Genomic DNA, 21,982 nt, shown 5'->3' with positions numbered 1-21,982 from the left:
TGCAGAGCCAGAGTTTATAATCACAATCATAAAGATGACTTGCTTATTATGTTTTTTTACATGAACTAAGTATCAGTCGGTACAGACTTGCTAAATATGTTTCAGAATCAATGAAAAGAGTTTTCACATCTGGCTCTCTAATAACATCTCTGTGGAATATCTTAATATATCTCTTACAAATCTGGAGTTGTCTTAAAATCTGGAATAGTATACACTCATACTATTAATATCTTGGTTAGCCCATCTGAGTTTTTCTAAATTCTTTTGAACTAGCCTTCATATTTATCATGAAAGTGTAGGTTCCTGTGCATCACCTTAGAACTATTAAATCACACACTCTGGGAAGTAGAGCTAGGAGTCTGCACATTGAACAAGCACTCCTGGTGATTGTTTTATAAGTAATCTGGAACAAAAGCATAGGTACACATTTTCCCATTCTAATTTGGACCTGTTTTTCCAAAAGGAGGAGGTTGGGAAGCTCTGTTTATTATAGATTTATAAAGTGTTCTTCTCCAGTTAAGAGATACTAAGGCCCCAAGAGAGTAAATAATTTACATTTCACAGTAATTACTGTGCAAAAGAAACTTTCCATCCTTGGGTAAGTTTTGGGTATTCACAGTTAACATAGGTTAAATAATTTACGTGGTAGTTAATAATACTGATTTTCTTATACGGTGTGAAAAGCACTAGAATGGGAATCCAGGGCTGTGTGTATACCAGTTTCAGCAAGGCATTCAGGGCTGTTGAGCCTCATTTCCCCACCTGTATAATAAGGGAGTACTTCTGGATGGTTTCTGATATCTGACATTCTGTGCTTGGTGTAATAAAAGAACCTTCATGGAGGAGGAGAGCTTGAGTTTGCATCTTGGATATTTAGTATAAGGATTAACTTGGACTTGGGCAAGTAATTATAAGAAGAGATTGCCTTTGGGGAAAATAGCAGAAGATAAGATTTGGAAAAAAATTTTCTTCCATACATTTATTTGTTAATGAGATTTGGTTATAGGAAAGTCTTAAAGAGTTGACATGAGAAAACTAGTCAGTACTTGAATAGGATTGTGACGTGAAAATGTTTTGGGAGTATGTATTTGTGTGTTTGTATAGTAATGGGGATATATTGAAGGTACAAATTTCAGAAAAAAAGCAAAGCCCTTGATTCAGAAAGAATTTCCCCATTTAACATACTGACTTTGTTACAGTGTACAGACAGGCAAACAATATAAACATGCTAAAGGAGGGAATGAAAATTGAAGCAACTCATGTTAAAAAAAAACAACTTCATCACTACCTTCCCGCAGAGATTCTTCAAAAGAAAAAAAAGGTGAGTTTGTACTCTTAACTCTCCAAGTGGAACTCAGACAAATGATCCTGGGACCAAATTTGTGTTTTTTACAGCATCCAAACCTATTGAGAATAAAGGAAAGTACAGACAAGTCAATCTAGGACTAAAATCTTACTTTCATTAATCACAAAAGATAATTTGTTATATGTACTTCAGAATTGAAACCAGTCATTTTTTTTTACTTTTTGAAATCCTGAAAGTTTTCCTCTCTTTCAGCAAAGTCTTTCTGATGTCAGTCGAAGTTCAAGTGGCCCTCAGTCCAAAAGATCATCTCTGGATGGCAGTTGTTTGGACAGCTCCAGAGACACTGATAATGGAACACCTTTTAATTCCCCAGTGTCTGCAAGCAAACCTGCCAAGCCTGATGTTACTCCTTCAGGAGAGACAGAAAGGTATGTATTTTAAAACTTTTCCTTTTAGTCTTCAGTTTGAGGATAAACTTTTCTATACCTTTGCTTACTTTTTTTTAATTGTAAAAACATTTTATTTTGCCAGTTACTAGTTAGTTTCTTATTTAGAATTACTTGACTGTGGTAATCCTGTGGGACAAGGTATAGATTAATGAATAGGTGGGAGTACATAAGTACACAGGAACAACAGCTTTTCTCTTTAATTTTTTCTAGTAATTCTCCCTGGGTCTTCTTCCTCCCCCAACCCTTTCTCTTCCTTCAGTCAAATGTTAATGTAGGAGTACTGAAAGAAGTAATCTGAAGTGCTAAAATAAGAGTATTTTAAATACATGATATTTAAATAATTTAATGATGATAGTTGAATACTTTTTAACAGGAATAATGCTGATCCTGCTGGTATAATTGTGGAAAAGCCACTGAGTGTCCCGCCAGCACAAGGGCTATCTATTCCGGTCATTGGTGCAAGTAGGTATTTACACTTTTCTTAGTAATTATTCTACTACATATCTATTTAATTACTAAAGTCTTTTTTTTTTTCCTTTTCAGAAGTTGACTCTGCAGTAAGAGCTGTATCACCCCCAGCTGTATGTACCATTCCTACTGTAGTAGGACGAAATGTCATTCCTAGAATCACAACACCCCACAACTCTACCCAGGGGCAACCACATCTAAACGGAATGTCAAATATAACTAAGAATGTTACACCTAAGAGATCCCATTCCCCATCCATCGATGGGTCTTCTAAGAGGTTGAAAGACATAGAGAAGGTAAAAATTCAACCTAAGTGGTGATTCAGTAGTTGATTTTTTTTCAAAGTAAACTTAAAATAGTGCTAAACAAACTCACAATTCTTTAAAGCTATCTTAGTATTTAAAAAGTACTTACTTACCCAAACCCTAACAGGGTAACACTAAATTGTTCATCTTAAATTCAGATTATTTACGTGTCTGAAAACTTGAATGATTGGTCTAATTTTCTCCTTGACTTACATAGAAGATATTATTGGTAACTAATGAATCATATTTATTGTGTGTTATAATGTTGATCTCCTGTGCCTCCAGTAGGTGGTGGTAAAACTTTCGTCATCATCTGAATTGATTAAACAAAAAGATCCCTCAAACTGTAGAGGTTAAGGATGGCAGTCCTCCTCAGAGTCAGTCTCCTCCCTCACAAAACCATCTTTGTTATAGTTTTTGGTAATAGTTTTGGTGTTAGCCTAATCAATAATTAGTTTCTCGGTTTTGTATAGATTTATATGGGTTTTGTAGGTAACAACAACTCATTTTAACGTTTATATTTTAGTTTATTCGACTTGAATCAACATTTAAGGAATCACGTGCTGCTGAAGACAGAAAAAGAAAATCAGTGGTAAGTATATTAGTAGTGTGCTTCAAAATGTTTACTTTTAAAGAGCCATGTTTCAGGAAGAGTACTGTATTCAAAAGTAGATCAGATTAGATCTGTCGAATTTTGGTTAGGTTTTATTTCATGTGGAAATAAATATTTGCTTATAGGACAAAGTTTTCACTTGTATGTAATTTTGTTTTTAGGATGCAATTGGAGGAGAATGTATGCCTATTCCAACTATTGACACATCACGCAAAAAGGTAACAAGTCTTATTTTGTAAGTAAAATACATAGGTAAAAATTCATGGGCAATCTACAGGTACAAAAAAGCTTATTAAAGAAGAGCATAGCACTGAGTGAAGGAAAAGGGTAATACGATTTTGTCACTATCTTCAGAGACCAGCAGTATAGATGGAAGTTGGGGACGGAAATAGCAAAGTATATGATTCTAAATGTATGTACCTCAAAGTCTAGAAAAGAGGGAGTCATTTAAGACAGTTTATTCAGGTTATGTTCAACCTTTGTTTTTATTTTAAAGAAGCAGTTTAGTGCTCAGCACAGTAATTTCTTACCAACACTTGCTAGTCTGTCTTTTGTTGTACACCACTGTTTTACTGACAGAATCTAGGTTTGGTAGTAGAGAACTGTCCTTACTAATATTTTGGAGGAACCACATATATTGATGTACAGGGTAAGTACCTTAAAAACATGAACTAAAGAGCCCCTAAATCTCAATTTTAAAATTTACTTTCAAAGGATTATCATTTATATTGCAGGTGCTCAAAAAATCAGCCTTGTCTAAGTCAGAAAAAGTCCTTCTCTGAGAGGTTACAGTGAACAAAATGGCTTATTTTCACCCCCTATTAAAGAATAAAGTGTTTCTCATCACAGTCCACTGTCACCCTACCAGGTTCCCCAGGATGTATCAGCCATTCTAAAGCAAAATAGGAAATGTCCTCATAATGTATTAGTAGTAGAATTTGTAAAATTTCTTTTATTGCTAGAGTGGGTTACAAAAAGTAGGAGTGTGAAATTATGTATTATAATGAAAGAAAAAAATTTAAGATGGATATTAAATATGAAAGTGTGAAATGACATGTCTGGGTTTTGCTTTAAAAGATTTCAATTATAAAAGGTGAAAGGCATAAACTAAACAAATGTTGCAAATTTTTAATAATATTTGAGTCTTGGTTGTGGCATCTAAGCCTTCATTGTCCTTCCCAACCTCTACTTTTATGTATATATAAAATTTTTCATGTGTTTTTGAATGGATGTAGGTGTAATATAATTTGTTTAGCCAAGGTAACATGAGAAGAGAATTAACTCTTGGGAGTCGTCTCTTGACAAGAAGCTAACATACTGTTTCCATCACATAACTGTCTGTATTTTAGGTTTCTATCTTTGTTTCTCAATTTCTTAGATTTTGCCTTCATTACATAATAATCTTTAGTGTCTTCCAAAGCCCTCATATTGATGTCCCTGAATTTTACCATCACTAAAGTTACCTACCCTGACTTGCAAGTGAGTTTTCCTGAAAACTTTCTCTCACATGAATATATTACATGAAACTAATTGAGGGATGTAACTGGATACCAAATTTTCCTCTGTATCACACACATTTTTTACCTTGCACCTTGAGTTTCCTGTTTAGTGACCATGCTTTTCCTGTTTCTCTTTACCATTGCCTGACTCTGAGGAGGACTGTGTTCTTTATGCATTTCTCAGTCTAGGAGTGGCCATGTTTGTTAAGTCCTCTTTGCTATACATACAGTCTTCCACTTCTGCCCTTTCCCTGTCCCTCTGCTTTCCACCTCTGTTTAAAAAAAAAAGTCCACCAAACAGGAAGTACCTATGAACATTGGGAGAAAATATTCAACACATACTTGAGTTTTTAGCGGTTTGGAGAAAAACTCAAGTTTTATGACTTATTTACTAGTTGGACCTTAATAATATGTATTTGTTTTTCCTTCTTTGTTTCTGTTTCTTTCTAACAGAGACTGCCCAGTAAAGAACTCCCAGATTCATCATCTCCAGTTCCAGCAAATAACATCCGTGTCATCAAAAATTCCATTCGACTGACCCTAAATCGGTAAAAGCAGTGCCTCCTTACTTAAGTGAATATGCAATCATTTAGTGGCATAGATGCAGCCACTCTTTTTAAAATAGAAGTGGCTGTCATACATAAAGTAAGGTGAAAGTTACAGCCATCGGCCTAACAACCTTGAAGTGGTTTTTGAACTCTCACACTTTGACCTGCAGATGCTGTAGCATTCTCTCATTGATTGCTACATACACTTCTCTGAGGATCACCTGCCATCAAATTGTCATCTACACTATTATGGCTTTGCGTTGGAAGTTTTACTGCCTTAACTTTCGATGCTTGTTTCTCTGTTATGGGAACCAGTTCTTGGCTCTTTGGACACTGATCAAACAAGTCCTGAACTTTCTTTTTTTTTTAAGTCTTATGTTGTAATCATTGTATAAAACTGAAAAAGTTGAAAAACAACAAAAATAATTTTCCAGATTTTAACACATTTACTTTAGCATTGAAGCCACTTTGTGAAACCTGAGATAAATGAATGTGAGGTATCTTTTCTGCTTTCCTCATGTGTGTAGATGTACTTATTGTCTGTTCTGTTGATTTAAATTATTTTTTCCCAGCTTGGCACATGGAATATTTAAATTATTTTTTTTTTGTGCCTTTCTGTCCAAATGTTGCATAGTTACCAGGGAGGATTAGTCCCGTGATTACGTAAGAGTTGGGCACCATAAATTCTCTGTATTTTGCCTCCTATGGAGGCCTTCGAAGTGCATCTTTATTAAGAATCAAAATACAGCCAGGATACTGAAAGTCAGTATATGAATGGTGAAATTGTTACATATCCTATCTCATGCCATTCTTGTTGGTGTTTTTTTTACTACGGAGCAACTCATTCCAGCATCAACAATAAGATACCTTTAAGTATGGCAAACTTGTATTTTTGAGGTGTACAGTTAACTTGGCATGATAACTCCTGACCATTACTTACCCCACAACATCAGTTTCTTCATGGACTAGGCATGCAGAAATAAGCAGTAGATTTTACTGAAACATAAAGGCATTTTTGAATGACACTGTTACCATTAATTGGCTCAGGACCTTTGTAATTTTTATTTGAATATATGAGTTGTCTTTTTTTTTACACTGCTTTTTTCAATGCATTTAATTTTTTTTTAAGTTTCATGAACGCATGCTCCATTTATTAAATCCATAACCATGTAATTCTTGTAATATGTTGATTCAGTGTTTTGTAAATGAAGTCGTATGTATTTTCAGAGTATTTTTGTATGTACTGTAAGATACCATCTTTTCAAAGAGAAAACTTTAAAACCTTTACTGTCTCTCTTTAGTCTAATTTTTTAAATATGGATTATGCTTAAATTATTCTTAAAATGAAAATGTATAGATTGCACAGCCAGGAATGCTGGTATATATTACCTTCTTCAGTCTACCTTTCACTCACCATTTAGTAGATCCAGTAGGAAAAACACAAAATGGTACATTAGAATAGTGCAGGGAAAATCCTGGGTTACATAGTTTGTAGGACTCATGCGATGCTGTTCAGCCGGTGGAGTAATGGTCCATTTTCTCTTGCAAGCCATTGACTTGAAATACTTGAATTCTGATTGTCAGAGAACAGTATCCTTCTCCCACTCCTGTTCTCTGACTCCTAGGTCTCTGAAATGGAAATTCTGGTGTTTAACTTTTACAAAGGAAAACTTCTTTAAAGAAGAGCAAGGAAAAAACAATGATTGTTCCATTATTCACTTTTTATATAGCAGAAGACAAGAATGAACTCCCATAACCAAGTTGTAGCTTCCTTGGCAAAGCTGTTCTCTTAGCTGACTCTTTTCCTTTATTCGGATATTTTGAGATTTGTCTGATACTCTTATTTCAGCAAAAGTGAATGATTATGAAAGGACTGAATGATTCACCTGACTTCAAACTGAAAACTTCTTTAGTAAGGGATTTATTTTTATATATTTGATGTGTTTTACTTCTATATTTATCTATTATCTCCTATTATCAGGCTTTAAAATCGAAGAATTCCCCATACATATACCCATGTTTACCCTGTTTTATAAACTGATTCTTTGGAATAACTAGTGGAGTTTCCCTTTAATGTGAAAGCAACAGGCCTAACCTTCGTACTATATAATACAGTCATTTCTCTTGTTTTAAGGGTCCATTCGACATGGGATTAAGACACAGCCAGTAGTTTAGTGTTAGACTTCTCAAAGAAAGCATTCTTCAACCTGTTTGGTAACTGGGGAACTGATGAGGTGCTTGAGTTGGTGGGTTTGGTCAGAAATGAAGTGTTTCCTATCCTGAACAGTAGGTAGAACATGCAGCACAGTTGACCCTTGAACACGGATTTGAACTACACAGGTCTCCTTATACGTGGATTTTTTTTCCAATAAATATAGTATTTGTATTTTCATTTTACAGATCTTTAAGTGTGGGGGAAAGTTGATGTTCGATTAGTGATCACAATATGTGGAATCAAAAGAACTAGGGTTTGAGTCCTGATTGTATCCAAACTGTTCCAGTTTCCTGCCCTTTGGTGAGTCACGTTATCAATTTCTTTGTTTTTGAGATAGCAGTACAAGTGTTTTCAAGGAGGGTGGGGGGTTGACGCCCCTAACTCCTGCATTGTTCAAGGGTCAACTGTACATTTTGTTAGAGTAGTAGGAGCCCTCATTGTACTAGTTCCAAGTAGGTAAGATGGAAAGGAATAGTCTGCGATTACATGCTATGTTCAGTGGTGTTAAGTAGATGTGTTTGATTTCAAGTGTTGAAACTATACCCAGAAATGTATTTTATAAAGTCAACCTCTTCTTCAGTATGTAGATACATGTTCATTTTCACAAGGGTATTAAATTTTAATCTCATTTTTAGTGACTGGCTCTGAAGAACAGTTTATAACAAAGGAAAACAGTTATCTGCTAGTTTAAACCTTAGGGACTTATGTAATTTGAGAGACAGGATACACGGCTTAAAATCTTGTAAAATCAGGGCAAGAGAAAAAGGAGGTGGGGTTAGGAACCACAGCTTTTCAGGATTGAATACTCTCAAACTCTTTGAAATTTTTTCCATAAGATGTTTCTCTGGTATATGTCTAAAAATGTACTGTGGCTCTTAGCTAATCAGGTGGGCTGATGGAGGACTCTGGAACACTGAATTTCTAAGTTTTTTAATAAATCATATGAAACTTCACTAGTATTTAGAAAAACATGACTGGATTTATGAATGTCTCATGTTAACTTAGATTCACTAACAGGGTCAAACTTAAGTTCAACAAATTTCAGCGTTAAGATTGACCAGAGTAGAATAGCCTAGAATAATCATTAGAAATGGTAAAAAATAGAATTAATCATTAAAGATCCCAATCCTTTGGTTTTGGTAGCATTAAAGTTCTTATTCCTCCATGTTTGTGGTTCAGACCAGAATAGACTGAATAGGCCAATAAACAAAACTTTAAAGAAAAAAATTTTTTATAAATAAAATTGTGTGTGTGTTTAAATAACTACCTACCTATTAAATCTTCCAAAGCTTAGAATTTAGGTCATGATGATAGTGATGACTATAGTACAAGTGATGGAAGAAAACCGGTCTCAATAATGGTAACTATTTCCTTAGGATTTTTTAAATAGGATTGTACAAGGTCAGATCCTTCCCCAATTGCCTATTTTTTCTGAAATAATTTTTCTGATATAATTTTATATTTGAAGTTAGTTGAACATGCGATTATCAGGCTTACTATAATTTTTAATGTCTTGCTGCATTTTTGCTGCAAAGATCCACGTCATTACCTTAAAAAAGGACTTAGGATATCTTTGAGGTAAATGGTGCTACATCACTTCACAGTACTATGTAAAATGAATGCAGCTGCTGTTCCTCTCTAGATAGCTGTTTGTGTAGTTCATATTAATTTTCCTGCCTTTTATTTGGACTGTCTTATTTCCTAGTTGTACACAGAAGCCTCATTATTTGTCTGCAATAAGTAATCAAATAAACTTGCTTTGATAAATAGCTGTTGATGATTGACTGATATTATTCGGGACTAACTCAGAAGTACCAGACATCTACTTATTTTTCAAACTGACAGACCCTTTGGCAGATAGCAGTATCCACTACCTGCTTAATATGAAAGCAAAGCTCACCCTCAACTTGCCTGACACAGGATATCTTATTAAACATTAGCAAACAGTAGCAAATACTGGGGGCAAAATTCTACCATCCTTGTGGTCAACATCAGGTGACCAAAATTCTCTACTAATAGTGGGACCCAGGTGCATTTAGCACAGCTTTTGAGTACTGTCCACAGAAGTAAGCCACAGAGCTTGTCACATTCTTGTTGATAAACAGGGACTTGTTTTTAGCCAATCTGCATATCTTGATGTCTAGTACTTAAATTCACAAGTAAGAGTCTGCGTGTACATCAAGATTATTAGCAAGCCCTCATGGTACCAGTGGAAACGCACTTGACATTTATTAAGCTAATTAAAGCAAAGCCTCCAGTATTGATTGAGCTGTGCATGACAGAAGGACTTCTAACAGTCACTTGTGAAGAACACTGACTGGAGTGCCAGCTGACCATCCCTGGAGTGTAAATTTCTGAACAGGGCAACTCACTGCTCCTGGTATAGAACTTCAACACAATTACCACACTGTGCTGAAATGCTGAGGTAAATTAACATTGTAACAGCTTCTTTGCAGATCTGAATGCATTCAGGTATTAAGGGCAAGATAAAATTTGTTGCTTTTAAAGCACATGTTCTAAAAACTATCTTTCAAACCATATGATCCAGCCAAATATTTACTTATTACTCCTTAAAAAGACACACTTCTAACCCTTTCCTTGCCAATCTCTATTGACATTTTGAGCCTAATGGCCCCATAAGTCCTTCCATGATAACCTGGCCAGAGTCAATCATCCTACCTTCCTAACATATTACTTGTACTTTTTAACATTTCAATTAATCTAGCTTGCATAATAGTCAGTTTACCTACTTGCTTTCCCCTGAGAGGTTCTAAGTTGAGAGTAGGAACCTTTATCCAAGAATCTTTATGTAATGAGTGCCTGGAAAATACTGAAGAGGAAAATGCATAAATCTTATTTGGTTGGTTGGCTCTGATTTTTTTTCTCTTTAATTTGAAGAGGATTTCTATAAGAGAGGCCTGATGAAGGAACTAAGATGCAGAATCAAACAAAATTTAATGAAAATCATTAAGGCACGTTTTTCAACTTTTTCCAAGTGACGATCATTAAGATATGTTTTTCAAACTTTCTCAACTGTAAAGCTTAGTTAAAAACATTTTATATTGTAAGCCAGCACATGTATACATACATACATGAATGTGTGTGTATATATGGCTTATGTATGTATATGCACATATATAATACAAGTTTTACAAAATACTTTCCTTACTATGCGAGATACAGGTTGATATTTTAGGTACTAGCTGTAATTTCACAAAGGTGATTTCACAACCTCGAGAGTTGTGACCTACAACTTGAAATATAGTGCATTAGTTCTCTTCCCAAAAGTTCATCTCAGACTTGGATCACCTTTCTTTACTCAGTCTGCTCTAGAATGCAACCTGTTAAAGCAGGTAGTGCCGGGAAAGACAGCAGGTGAAGGACAGATACTCCTTTCTCCCAGAGAAATCTCACCCCAAAAAACTTAACATCTTTTTATCTATTGATAATAAAATTGTGAAAGCCAAAAATCAACAAAGGGCAAGAATTGGGAAGTTTGGGTATTTATTTTTGTATTGGTCAGCTTACCTCAGCTGGCCAAGGGATGTCAGTCAATCCCTGGCGGGTGGACTGGGTATAGACTGAAGAATGACAGGCATATCTTACTGACCAAGAGTCGCTCGAGTGAGATGCATAAATTATTTAGAAAATTCTGTTGTACACAGGGCTCATATTATATCCCAATATGGTCCAGGGACTCAAGAATACCAGAGAACTGGGGTTCAATAGTAAAAGTATGACTATCTCCTGAGGAATTCTAGACCATAATTATACGTGTTTAACATTTCCTAAGCATTTAGGATATGCCTTTTAAAACATTATGGCACTTAATCTACAATGATCCTAATGAGATAGCACTATTCTCGTTTTTACAAACAAAATTGAGACAGGGATTATGTGACCAGCTCCAAACTGCATAACTACTAATCGGCAAACTCAGGAAGTATGATTCAAAGTCTAGTGCTCAACCGTATCTCGCATTTATGAAAGAATTTAGATGGAAGTGTGGATCAAACCCCTGCCACCTGGCCTTCTGTGGAGTCTGGAACTTTTGAGGCAGGCCTGGCCAGCAGCAGCAATGGTCATTTGTGCCAGGCTGCAGGGGGCACTGTGGCCTCCTGCCTGGAGCTCAGGGCTGAGTCAGGAGAGCCCAGTTCTGCCTAGGCTCTACCACTCACATCCGTGTACCTACAGTGGACACTTAGTCCCCTATGCTTTGTTCTCTCCCACCTTAAACACTTGCCCTTCAAGCCTCCCAGGGAAGCTGTCACAAGAAAATATTCCAAAAGACTGGCAGGGTCTACAGACAGGATGGACAGACAAACTTAATCTCCCAGAATAAGAGATGTGTAGCATTCCTTAGCCATCAATCTAAGTGAGAGCAGGAAGCAAAGAGATCCAGGAGAAAAAATACCAGGAAAAGAAAAATGAAAATGAAGTTTCACTTGATATGCCTGATCATCATGCGAGGATGTGAACACTTCTGTCAGAGTCTGAGAACAACCAAGTATTTTTTTTTAATGACATATTTTCATTTCAGGGAAATCAAAAAGTTATATAAAAAAGGAAATATGTCTACAGTATATCACATGGCTCAGCTATAAATATTCACCAACTCATAATAACGTAAGTAGAGAATATTGAACTAGCCCCAAATTGTACCTATACTGGGAAGGAGTGTGTAGGAGAGTGAGATCCTCATCTTCAGTAGCAGTGAGTGGAAAATATCCAAAACCAAAGAGCCTAGCATAGTGGAAGCATGTTAGTTAGAAATAATAGGAGAAAAATAGTAACTGGGAATAAATAATGGGAGAAAAGTCTTAAAAGACTTGAAAATAAATGTCTCTAGGGAACAAACCAGGACTGAGGAAGGGAGGCAACCTTTTTTTCTTTTTTAAGAAGACTTATAGAACTTTTTGCCTTTTAAACTAGTATATCCACCATCTGACCAGTATGCTGTTAGAGAATGTTGCAGACTTTGGAACAGACAGATCTCTGCTCCCGTATCTTACTGCTTGTAGGACCTTGGGTTCCAGGTTACCAATCCGTAAAGTGAATCTATCAAGACCTGTTTCAGCAGAAGAGCACAGAGAAGTGGTTTAGAGGCTCTGCATTCGGACAGCCTAGGCTCAGATTCCAGCTCCGACTGAGAGAAGTTGAGGAAATTACTTCATTTCTCTGTTCCTCAGTTTTCCAAGAATAGCAGTTGTAATAACAGAATCTACCTCAAAGAGTTGCTAAATGCATTAAAAGAGATAGATAACCCAGAAGCCCCTGGCACACAGTGAAGTTTAATTTTGAAGCATTAAGGGGGTTACACAAAACTGCACATCATGCACTAGGCAAGGCACGTGGCCCTGAATGGGCATCCACTTCTAAACACACATCCAAAGAATCCGAAGAAGCCAGTGTCTGTGTCACCTCAGCCAGACGGAAGTCCTAGATCACCTCCCACCCAGTGACGTGGCGATAAGTGGCCCTTGCCCTGCCGCCAAGTCCCTCTCCAAACGTACACAGAACAGTTGTTCTATTTGGAGAAAGTACATAAAACTCATTTAATTCTTAAAGAGTTCCACTGGCTTGTTCTTCAGTCTACTTAAGGGTTACAACAGGTTAGACTGAGCTGAGAACCTAACAGCCAGGACTCAAAGAGCGTGAACCTCTCTGGTTTCAATGAGCATCCTCTTGATTTCAGGTGAGACTACACCTGTAAAACTAGCCAGACATGGAGCGATGGCCACAGGAGTGATCCAAAGCCACACCCTACCCAGTCATAACTACACCTAATTACTCCCGCCTCTCCTGGGAGTGAGACAAGACTGCCTGGCCCAGATCCCAAGTCACTTCCTGCCAGGGCTTCACAGCAATTCAAAGAACTTCTAAGTGCAGGTTCTTTCCAAACAGATTGGTTTCTTAAAACTCACAAGAAGTCAAACACCAGAAAAGAGGGGATTTCTGAAAGCCACCCACTAGGATGGCAACTGGTACTCGGCAGTTTCAAATATTAAGAAGAGAAAAAAAAAAATCAGCGTTGATTAGGCAGTATCTAATCTCCCTGAGCACAGGAAGTGAAGGCGATTGAGTCTGATCTGCAGGAGGCCCTGAGGATGTACAAAAGCAGCCACTCCTCCAGCAAGGCCCACTCACCGCCTGCAGGGACGCCTGCTTTTCCTGCCTCCAGCTGAGCACACCAGAGGGAAAGCACCATTAAACTCCCTGTGAGCTCGGAGCCCATCAGCTGCACCAAGGTCACCAGGTGAAGGGGATGGGGAAGGAGGGAAGAAAGGATGAGATCAGTCTGACAGGCTGAGTTGATGGGGCCAGTGGAAGACAACAGTCATGAAGCCATTCATTCCATAAATGTTCATGGAGCCCCTAACATTCACCAGGCACTGAGTTTGCCACCCAAGACACAAACAAGAATGAAACTGTCCCTGCACTGAAGGGCCCGTCAGACTGGTAGACAGTTGGCAGACATCTGGGTTCCACCACACTGTGGGAGCACAGCAGAGGGACCCTACTTCCGCCTTGGTCAGGGACGGTGTTAGGGAAGAACAACCTTGGGGTAGAATGTTGCAGGACAATTAGGAGTCTTCCAGGCAGACAAACAGTTGGGAAAGGTGGAAGGGTGAGAAGCAATGCAGAGGAAACCTCATGCAAAAGATGAAGGTTCTGGAAATTAGATGTTATAGTAGGACCGTGTGAAAGGTGTACTGGATGCATTCGAGGAAGAGGTTTAAGAAGAGGCTAGAAAGGCAGAGTCCCACTACCTGTGGATGGGAGAGGGGGAGAGAGAGGCAGGGAGATGATGAGGCTCCTGCTATGGTCTGGCTAAGAAACGTGGAGGGAGGAAGCCAAGGGAGCAGAGAGGGGATATGTTTTGAGAGGTTTCTGAGGTAGGATGTGTAGGATCTGCTAACAAACTGGATGAGGGAAAGAGGAGAGGATAGTTCCCACTTCCCTTGGGTTGGAAGACATTGTATCGTCCATCAATTCTGAGAGTACAGAGGGAGTGTTGGGGTGAAAGGGTCATGAACTCAGCTTTGGCTGTGTTGAGTTTGAGCTGCCTCAAGTTCATCCTCATGGAGATGTGCAGTAGACAGTGGGAAATACAGGCACACCTCATTTTATTGAAACTTGTGCATATTGTACTCTTTACAAATTGAAGGTTTGTGGCAACCCTGCACTGAGCAAGTCTGTCGGCATTTTTCCAACAGCATTTGCTCACTTCCTGTCTCTGTCACATTTTGGTGATTCTCACAATGTTTCAAACCCTCCACCAGCAAAAAGATTACAACTTGCTGAAGGCTCAGGTGATGGTTAGCATCTTCAGCAATAAAGTATTTTTTAATCAAGGTTTTTTTTGAGACATAATGCTATTGCACACTTAAGAGACTACAGTAGAGTGTAAACCTAACTTTTATATATGCACTGGGAAACCAAAACATTTGTGTGACTCGCCTTACTGCAGCAGTCTGGAACTGAACTCACAGTATCTCCAAAGTATGCCCGCACTGGCCTGGAGCCCAGGAGAGAGGCCTTGGCTGGAGGCCCGGACAGCCCGGTTGGCAGGGTTGCATTTACAGGTATTTGTGAGTGGGGACCTAATCTCACGAGACGAGTTCTCCTACTAGAGAAACAGGAAGGGGGGCAGCTTATCTGATTGGTCACTTGGGGAAGGAACTAAGCATGTGCAGTCAGGCCCTGAGGGCTCACCCCATCTGGATCTATCCCTCCAGGTGCTGAGTGGTTCCCTGGAACTGCAGTAGGGTGGTCTGTAGAGTGAGCCTCTTGGAGCAGACCCAAAGCCATGGTCTCCAATCAGCATTATCAGTAATAAAGCAAATGTCTGGATCTCCATCTGTCTCCTACAAACTCACAAAGGAGAAGGTGTTATTTATTGAAACCACTGCCAAACTCCCAGCACTACTAGTGTACTTTTTGTTTGCTGTACTCTTCTCCCCTCTGCATTCCAAGCAGGTGGTCAGGCCTGGAGTGGTTCCTTTCCTGAGATGTTCTTGCAGAGTGAAAAAGCAATCATCCAGCAGTCTGTGCTTGGTATTCCTGGGGCGGGGGCTTTGAGAGCTGCAAGAGGAGAGAGAAGAGATTCGACCCTCGACTGGGGAGAGGGGAAGCATCAGCAGGTCCCCAAGGACTGGGGTCTGGACATTACTGTGTCAACTCACCAGGGAGGTGACAAGTCCTCAATGAGGGCAGTTGATCAGTGTAGTTGGGAAGGCTGGATCCCAGGCCCAGGACACTCACTTTACCAAGAGTCCCTTTGCTCCAAGCAGCAAGGTCATTGGCCCTGAAGGAACCATGGGGCCAGACCAGGGAATGTCTCAGCATTTATCAGCCAGAACCAAAGACCAGTGGCTTTGCCTAGAGGGGCCTCCCAGGAGGAGCCAACCTTGACACACCCCTGGGTGGAAGGGGGTACAGTCAACAATCACTGAGATTAATTTCCTGCCAGCACAGTAGAATGGGGGCCCACTGTCAGACTGAAGTTGATTTAAACCAAGTCAAGATGTGTTATTTCCTTCACCTCAGAGTTGGAAGGCTAAGATTCACAGCTCCGACAACAGTTAGCAGAGCATGGAGGTACTGGGAGTACTGAATGCGGGGTTCAGAGGGAGTGAAGCCAAGGAGTGTGGCAAAAGCCTGGACAATCTCAGATTTAGGGGTAAGTGAAGAAAGATGGGCTGAAAAAGTGAAATCAGCAAGGCAAGGGACACTAAAGAGAAGCGTTAATAGCATTAAAGACTGCAGAAGTCAAGTAAGGCAGGGATTGAAAGGTAGCCATGTGATCTGGCATTTAGGATGACCTTAGCAGAGCAGTGCTGTGGAGGTGGAAGTGAATGCAAGGAATAAAGGTCACATTCTCAAGAAGAGCAGCCGGGGAAGGAGGGAGAAATCAGAGGTCATAGACCAAAGTGGAGGGTGGGTTTATTTTTAACTTGGTGCATTAAGTTTGAGAAGGAGCCAATAGAACAACAGTGGATACTTGATAGAGCTACATCCAGAAGACAGGAACATTTGCACCTGTTGAGGAACTAGCCCAGGCAGGGAGTAGGAATGTGGAAAGGAGGCAGAAGTGGTGGCAGGCAGCTTCTAAGATGGTCCCCAGTGACCTCTGCCTCCTAGTATTCATGCCCTTGTGTAATCCCCTCTGCTTAAGTGGGGCTGGACTTACTGACTCACTTCTTTTTCTTTTTTTTACTTTTTATATTCAAGCCTTTTATGTATTTTGAGATACTTTTTTTTAAATAGAGGTACTAGGGATTGAACCCAGGGCCTCGTGAATGCTAAGCATGTGCTCTACCACTGAGCTATTTCCCTTCCCTCTACTAGCTATTCCCCACCCCACCCCCTACCCCTGACTCACGTCTAACAAACAGAATGCAGCAGAAGTGATGGTATCCCACTGTTGATACTAGATTATAAAAAGACTGTGGCTTCCATCTTAAGCACTCTTGTCTTGCCCTCCCTTGGATCACAACCCCTTAGGGGAATCAGTTGCCATGTGTAAGGTGGCCCCACGTAAAGGCCCACATCAGTGACCCTAGAAGAGGGTCTTTGAGCCCCCAGACAATAGCTTGACTGCACTCTTATGAGAGACCTTAAAGGAGAGGCACCCAACTAAACCACACCCAGAGTCCACAAACTCAAAGATAATAAATGTTTGTTATTTTAAGCCACAAGGTTTTGAATGCAGCAAGAGATAACTATTAAGAAGTAGATACGTTTGCATGTAGGGAAGGCAAACATCTGAGGGAGCATGTGCTTTCTGAAAGCCTTCCACTTTCTGTGCAGAGAGCAAATTGAAAAGAAGAGCAAAGGTTTGGCGTGGCCACAGTGGAAGATGGGAAATTTGGCTGGCTAAGGATGCATGAAAGAATGGACCATTACTTTTAAGGGCTCAACTGACATTGGTGATTAAAAAAAAAAAGTTGAAGCTACTGCAATATACAGTTAAGAAAATGTTGTCTAGCTACTTGGACAACCTGAAACAGAAGAGAGAGAGGTTACTGAAATGACCAGGATTGGGAGTCTATACGATGATGGAGTAGAAAGCCAAAGCAGCTAACCAGTTGAGGATGCCAGCAAGAGACGGGCTACAGTGATGGAACCACAGGAGGGGAACAAGAGGTATCTGGAAGGTCATGACTGGATAGGTAGAAAACGGTAGGCAGCCTCAATGAAGCTGATGGGTTGATGTGATGGGTTTAAGAGTGAGAGGAACCAAAAGGCCCCATGTTCAGAGGGCAGCAGTTCTGGGTGTGCCCATGGGTGCAGGTTTTTTGAACAGTGTGCTCTCTCCCAACTCCTCCAATCTGACCTCGAGCCAGCCTGAGATCCCTCTATCCCATCACCGTGCTTCAGCCACAGCCATGGTAGGTTGCCCTCCCTTCCACCACCATCTTTCCCCAAAATACTCCTTTTCGACTCTCAAGCTCCAGCTCATGTTCTGCGTCCCTAGTGAGGTCCTCACAAATGTCTCCCATCTGAATTAATGCCTCCCCACCCCCAGCCCAGTGTTGCACCCATTACAGCCTTGACGTCTGCCATACATTATCATTAGTTTGATGGGGTTTTATATTTTCTCCACTGGAAGGCACATCCTGACAGGGTAGACAGTGGGAGCCAGGATGTTAGGTAGCTGATGTTCCCAGCAGCATGGCTGACTTCAGTCAGTGCTCAGTACTGAACTGGACAAAGAAGTTAAATAATAAGGCGGAAGATACTAAGCAGACAATAAGTCTGCCCGAGGAACTCAGAGATGAAAAAGGCAGTGGGTGAGAGCTACTGTCCATGGAGCGCCTCATTCACTGTGTATCTGCCAACACTCACAACAGCCACGCACGGGAGGTCTTCCAGAGTTTGGAAAACTAAGGCTCAAAGGTTCAGACACTTGGCCATCACCTGTGCCTTTACTCCTCCCTAGGGTCTCATCCAACCTCAAGAATAAAATCTATCAATATGCTGGTAACTCCCAGAATTCCTTTCCAGCCCAGCGTGCTCCCACACTGGACTGAAGACACAGCTCCCACTGCCTCTGTGGCACCTCTAATAGACCTCCCAAAAGCACACAGTCACAAAGTCCTGATTTCCTCCCCAAAATGTTTCACTCCCGCAGTTGACTTCATCCTTGTAAATGGCGGCTCCACTTTACCAGCTGGGACTCAAAAACACTGACTCCTCTCTTTCACACACCCACCTCCAGTGGTCCTGTCGGCTCCACCACCAAAGGGAGTCTAAATTCAGCCACCTACTCCCCTGCTTCCAGCACCTGCCGGGTGCCACCAGCACCTCTCACCTGGATTATTGCCAGATGCTCCTTATCATCTCCCTGCTTCCCCGCCTGCCCCCTTCAGCCCATTCTCAGCAGAGAGGTTCTTCTCAAACATAAATCTGATCATTCCACTCCCCTGCCTAAAACGTTCCAGCCGTGTCCCACCTCCGATCCTCTGAGGGCCTCCCAGGCCCTGCCTGACGCAGACTCCTGTCAGTCACTGCTCTGGTCTTAAAAAAAAAAAAAAAATGTTTTTAACAGAGGTACTGGGGATGGAACCCAGGACCTCTGGCATGCTAAGCATGCACTCTATCACTGAGCTATACCCTCTCCTTGCTCTGATTTTTTAAATAGCTTTTTCAGATAGAATTCACATACTATACAGCTTGCCTGCTGACTGTACAATGTGTGGCTTTCAGCATATTCCCAGAGCTGTGCAACCATCATCTCAATAAATTTTAGGACACTTTCATCATCTTTCATCATTTCAGAAAGAAACTCTGCCTCTGCTTGCCATCGCTCCCCAATCTTCCCCCCGCCCCCGCCCTAGGCACCTGCCTTCTGTCTCCATAGATCTGCCTGCTTTGGATCCCAAGACCCTCTCTGATTTTATCTCCTGCTCCTGAAACCCCCTTCTCCACACCTCCACCCTCTTCCCCTCTATCCTGGCCTCCTGGTGCTCTGGGAACATGCAGCACACTCCCTCCTGAGGCCCTTGCACCACAGTTCCCTCCACCTGAAACCCACGCTCCCTAGGTCTCTGCACAGCCACACATCACATCTTCCCAGGGAAGACCCTGACCTCCATGCAAAACAGCACTCCCACCATCATTCCCTTACCGCCTACACCCTGCTGACTTTTCCCATGTCACTAATCATTATATACAATGTAACTTGTACAATATGTAACAATATCATACATAATAATTTATATAATAGATATCATACGTCATATATATGACATTAAGTGTACATTTCTTTAATTGCCTGAGTCTCCCTGCCACCCATGAAATACAAGCTCAGAGGGAGGGGTGTTACCACTTTTGTACTTTTAGTGCCTTGAACAGCACCTGAAATATACTTTATAAATATTGCCAAATGAATGGCAGAAATAGGGACTTGAATGTGAGTCTGTCGGACTCTAAAACCTATCTATACCCATGGTCACTCTACTCTGCAGGTCTTAGAAAATGGGAAGCATCTGAACAGTGGCGAAAGGTAGAAAGGTCTAATGCCGGCGCTCAGTGGGCTGGATGCTGAGGTCCCTTGCCCCGCTCTCCCCTCAGGACGGGGTGTGCATTCCCCCCTCCGCTGGGGGAGTGCTGGCAGCCAGCAGCTCACCACTGCATCTTCAGGGCTTGCTCTGGCCCCAGGAGAGCCACCACACCCAAGGCCACCCTGCCCCTTTCCAAAGCAGCCTGTATCCAGCGGTCAGTCTGGGGGTTAGAGCCTGCCCTGCCCTGGGTCCACTGTAAAGGTCCATCCTAGCTCCAGAGCTGGCAACAGCAGATGAAGCCTGTGCTGTGACAGCATGGAATTTCACCATTCCCTCTGTCCATCCTGCTTCCTTTCCTCCCCACTGCAGGTGTTGATCTTGAGATCACTCCCCAGTAAAACCATGTGCACGCAAATCTCTGTGGCAGAGCCTGCTTCTTGGGGTCCTCAACCTGTGATGCTTAGAATAAAGCACCCAGTGACTTCCCAGAAAGGTTGAAGGGTCTTATGGAAACTGGACACAGAACAAATAAGCAGGGCCTCTGAAAGCCATGCCAACCACCAGATGAACCAATCCTACCTGTTGTCTGCATGAGCCCGGCTCGTCACATCCCTTCTAACAAAGTAACACGGAAAGGGAGAACGCGGTGTGTGCGGTGCGCGGACCACCACCGCCGCCCTGGCTCTGGAGCGTCCCTCACGTGAGAGCAGCTCCGTTTCCCTCAGCTTGGGTCCCTGTCTGTGCTGCGACCTCACCCTGCTGAGCCAAATGTTCAGTGACTCATGAGTCATCGGGCTCAATCAAAATTTCCTCCGAGCTATGTACCCCGCCCCCACCCCAAGGACAGTGGTTTTCTCCACCTCCCCCTTCTGGAGCCTGGCTGCTGAGTGGGAGAGACCAGGGGAGGGGGAAAAAGAGTCAACCAAGAAGTGACAACCCCAAGGGGGCAGCAATACCCCTGCCTGAAGTCTAGAGAGGTACAGGTAAAGTATTGAAATCATACTTGCCTGTCAGCCTTTTAGTTGAGTAAGAAACTAGAAAGTGGCTCCCTCCCTAGTGTGGGAGCAGCTTGAGGGCAGGGATCAGTTATCATAAGTAATAGTGAAGGCTGCTGGAGGGGGAGGGTTAGCTCAATAGAAGTGTGTGTACTTGGCATGCCTGAGGTCCTGGGTTCAATCCCCAGTACCTCCATTAAAGAAAGAAAGAAAGAAACTTAATTACGTTCCCCCAAGAAATAATTTTTAAAATAGTCAAGGCTGTTGCTCATTTAGAGGAGACAGCAGCCCAAGTCTGTTCTGAGCTCTCGACATGCATTCACTAGTTTACCCTCATAACAACACTAGGAGGCAGGCGCCATAGGTGTTACCCGCATTCTGCAGATGAGGAGACGGAGGCACAGAAAGCTGAAGAAAGGGATACACTGCCCAGGGGCCCTTCTTACAGCTAACCACACCCCCTCAGGAAGAAGTGGGTGGAGGGCTCCCCAGAAGCACGGACTTCTCTCCAAGCCCCCTCTCTTCCTGCCTGGAGTCATATCAGGGCTGCATGTGTCTCCTCGTGGCTCAATCAGTGATGTCTGCTTTCTCTCTGGTGCATTCATTCTTTCCAGATTTCTGACTTTCCATTTGCTCACAAGGGAAGGCCTCCTGGGGCGGAAACATCACGTGTGAGTTAAAGGAGAACAATGGGTGCCGAAGGCCGAGGAGCCTGAGTGTGGTGGCGGCATTGTGGTTCCAGAGCTTCCTCCAGGCAAGATCTGATCTTACGTGACACCCAGTGGGCCTGTGGAGACATTCATCACTTCCTCCCTCAACAAAAGCTGCTAATAAAAGAAACTTTTCCTCTCCTGGGCCAGTTGGCCGCTGTGCTGATTAGTGCAAGGTCTTCATGGACTCTGGTGGTTTCCTTGTCCTTTCAGAGTGTGGCTGTCCCTGCACCCCCAGCCCAGCCCCAGCCAACACACACCCAGGAGCATGGCTGTGTTCCACCTCGGGCATCTCTGGGTAGTGTTGCTTATTCCCAAGTTACCCTCCTGGACCAAAAAACGTGCCGACTGTCTTAGGTTACAGA

At 41.6% G+C, this 21,982-nt stretch overlaps 1 protein-coding gene and 1 long non-coding RNA gene across 4 annotated transcripts in view; one reads left to right on the top strand and one right to left on the bottom strand.

Moving 5' to 3' along the window:
• Positions 1–9,172, top strand: part of PAPOLG (poly(A) polymerase gamma) — a 32,439-nt gene extending 23,267 nt beyond the window's left edge. For both annotated transcript variants that reach the window (XM_064494467.1, XM_010989758.3), the window contains exons 16-23: positions 1,200–1,321; positions 1,559–1,734; positions 2,129–2,217; positions 2,299–2,519; positions 3,055–3,120; positions 3,303–3,359; positions 5,094–5,188; positions 7,589–9,172. In XM_064494467.1, coding sequence (XP_064350537.1) covers positions 1,200–1,321; positions 1,559–1,734; positions 2,129–2,217; positions 2,299–2,519; positions 3,055–3,120; positions 3,303–3,359; positions 5,094–5,188; positions 7,589–7,613 — 851 coding nt within the window. In that variant the 3' untranslated portion in view covers positions 7,614–9,172. The remainder of the gene's footprint in view (positions 1–1,199; positions 1,322–1,558; positions 1,735–2,128; positions 2,218–2,298; positions 2,520–3,054; positions 3,121–3,302; positions 3,360–5,093; positions 5,189–7,588) is intronic.
• LOC105097238 (uncharacterized) overlaps positions 1–21,982 on the bottom strand; it is a 71,038-nt gene that overhangs the window by 4,084 nt on the left and 44,972 nt on the right. For both annotated transcript variants that reach the window (XR_010384172.1, XR_004141594.2), the window contains 2 exons: positions 6,603–6,817; positions 1,289–1,404 (listed from right to left, as the gene is read on the bottom strand). This is a non-coding gene — a long non-coding RNA (uncharacterized LOC105097238). The remainder of the gene's footprint in view (positions 1–1,288; positions 1,405–6,602; positions 6,818–21,982) is intronic.

Source organism: Camelus dromedarius, chromosome 15, assembly GCF_036321535.1.
Source record: "Camelus dromedarius isolate mCamDro1 chromosome 15, mCamDro1.pat, whole genome shotgun sequence".
In the NCBI taxonomy this organism is placed as follows: Eukaryota; Metazoa; Chordata; class Mammalia; order Artiodactyla; family Camelidae; genus Camelus; species Camelus dromedarius.
This window is presented reverse-complemented; position numbering and strand designations above follow the sequence as displayed.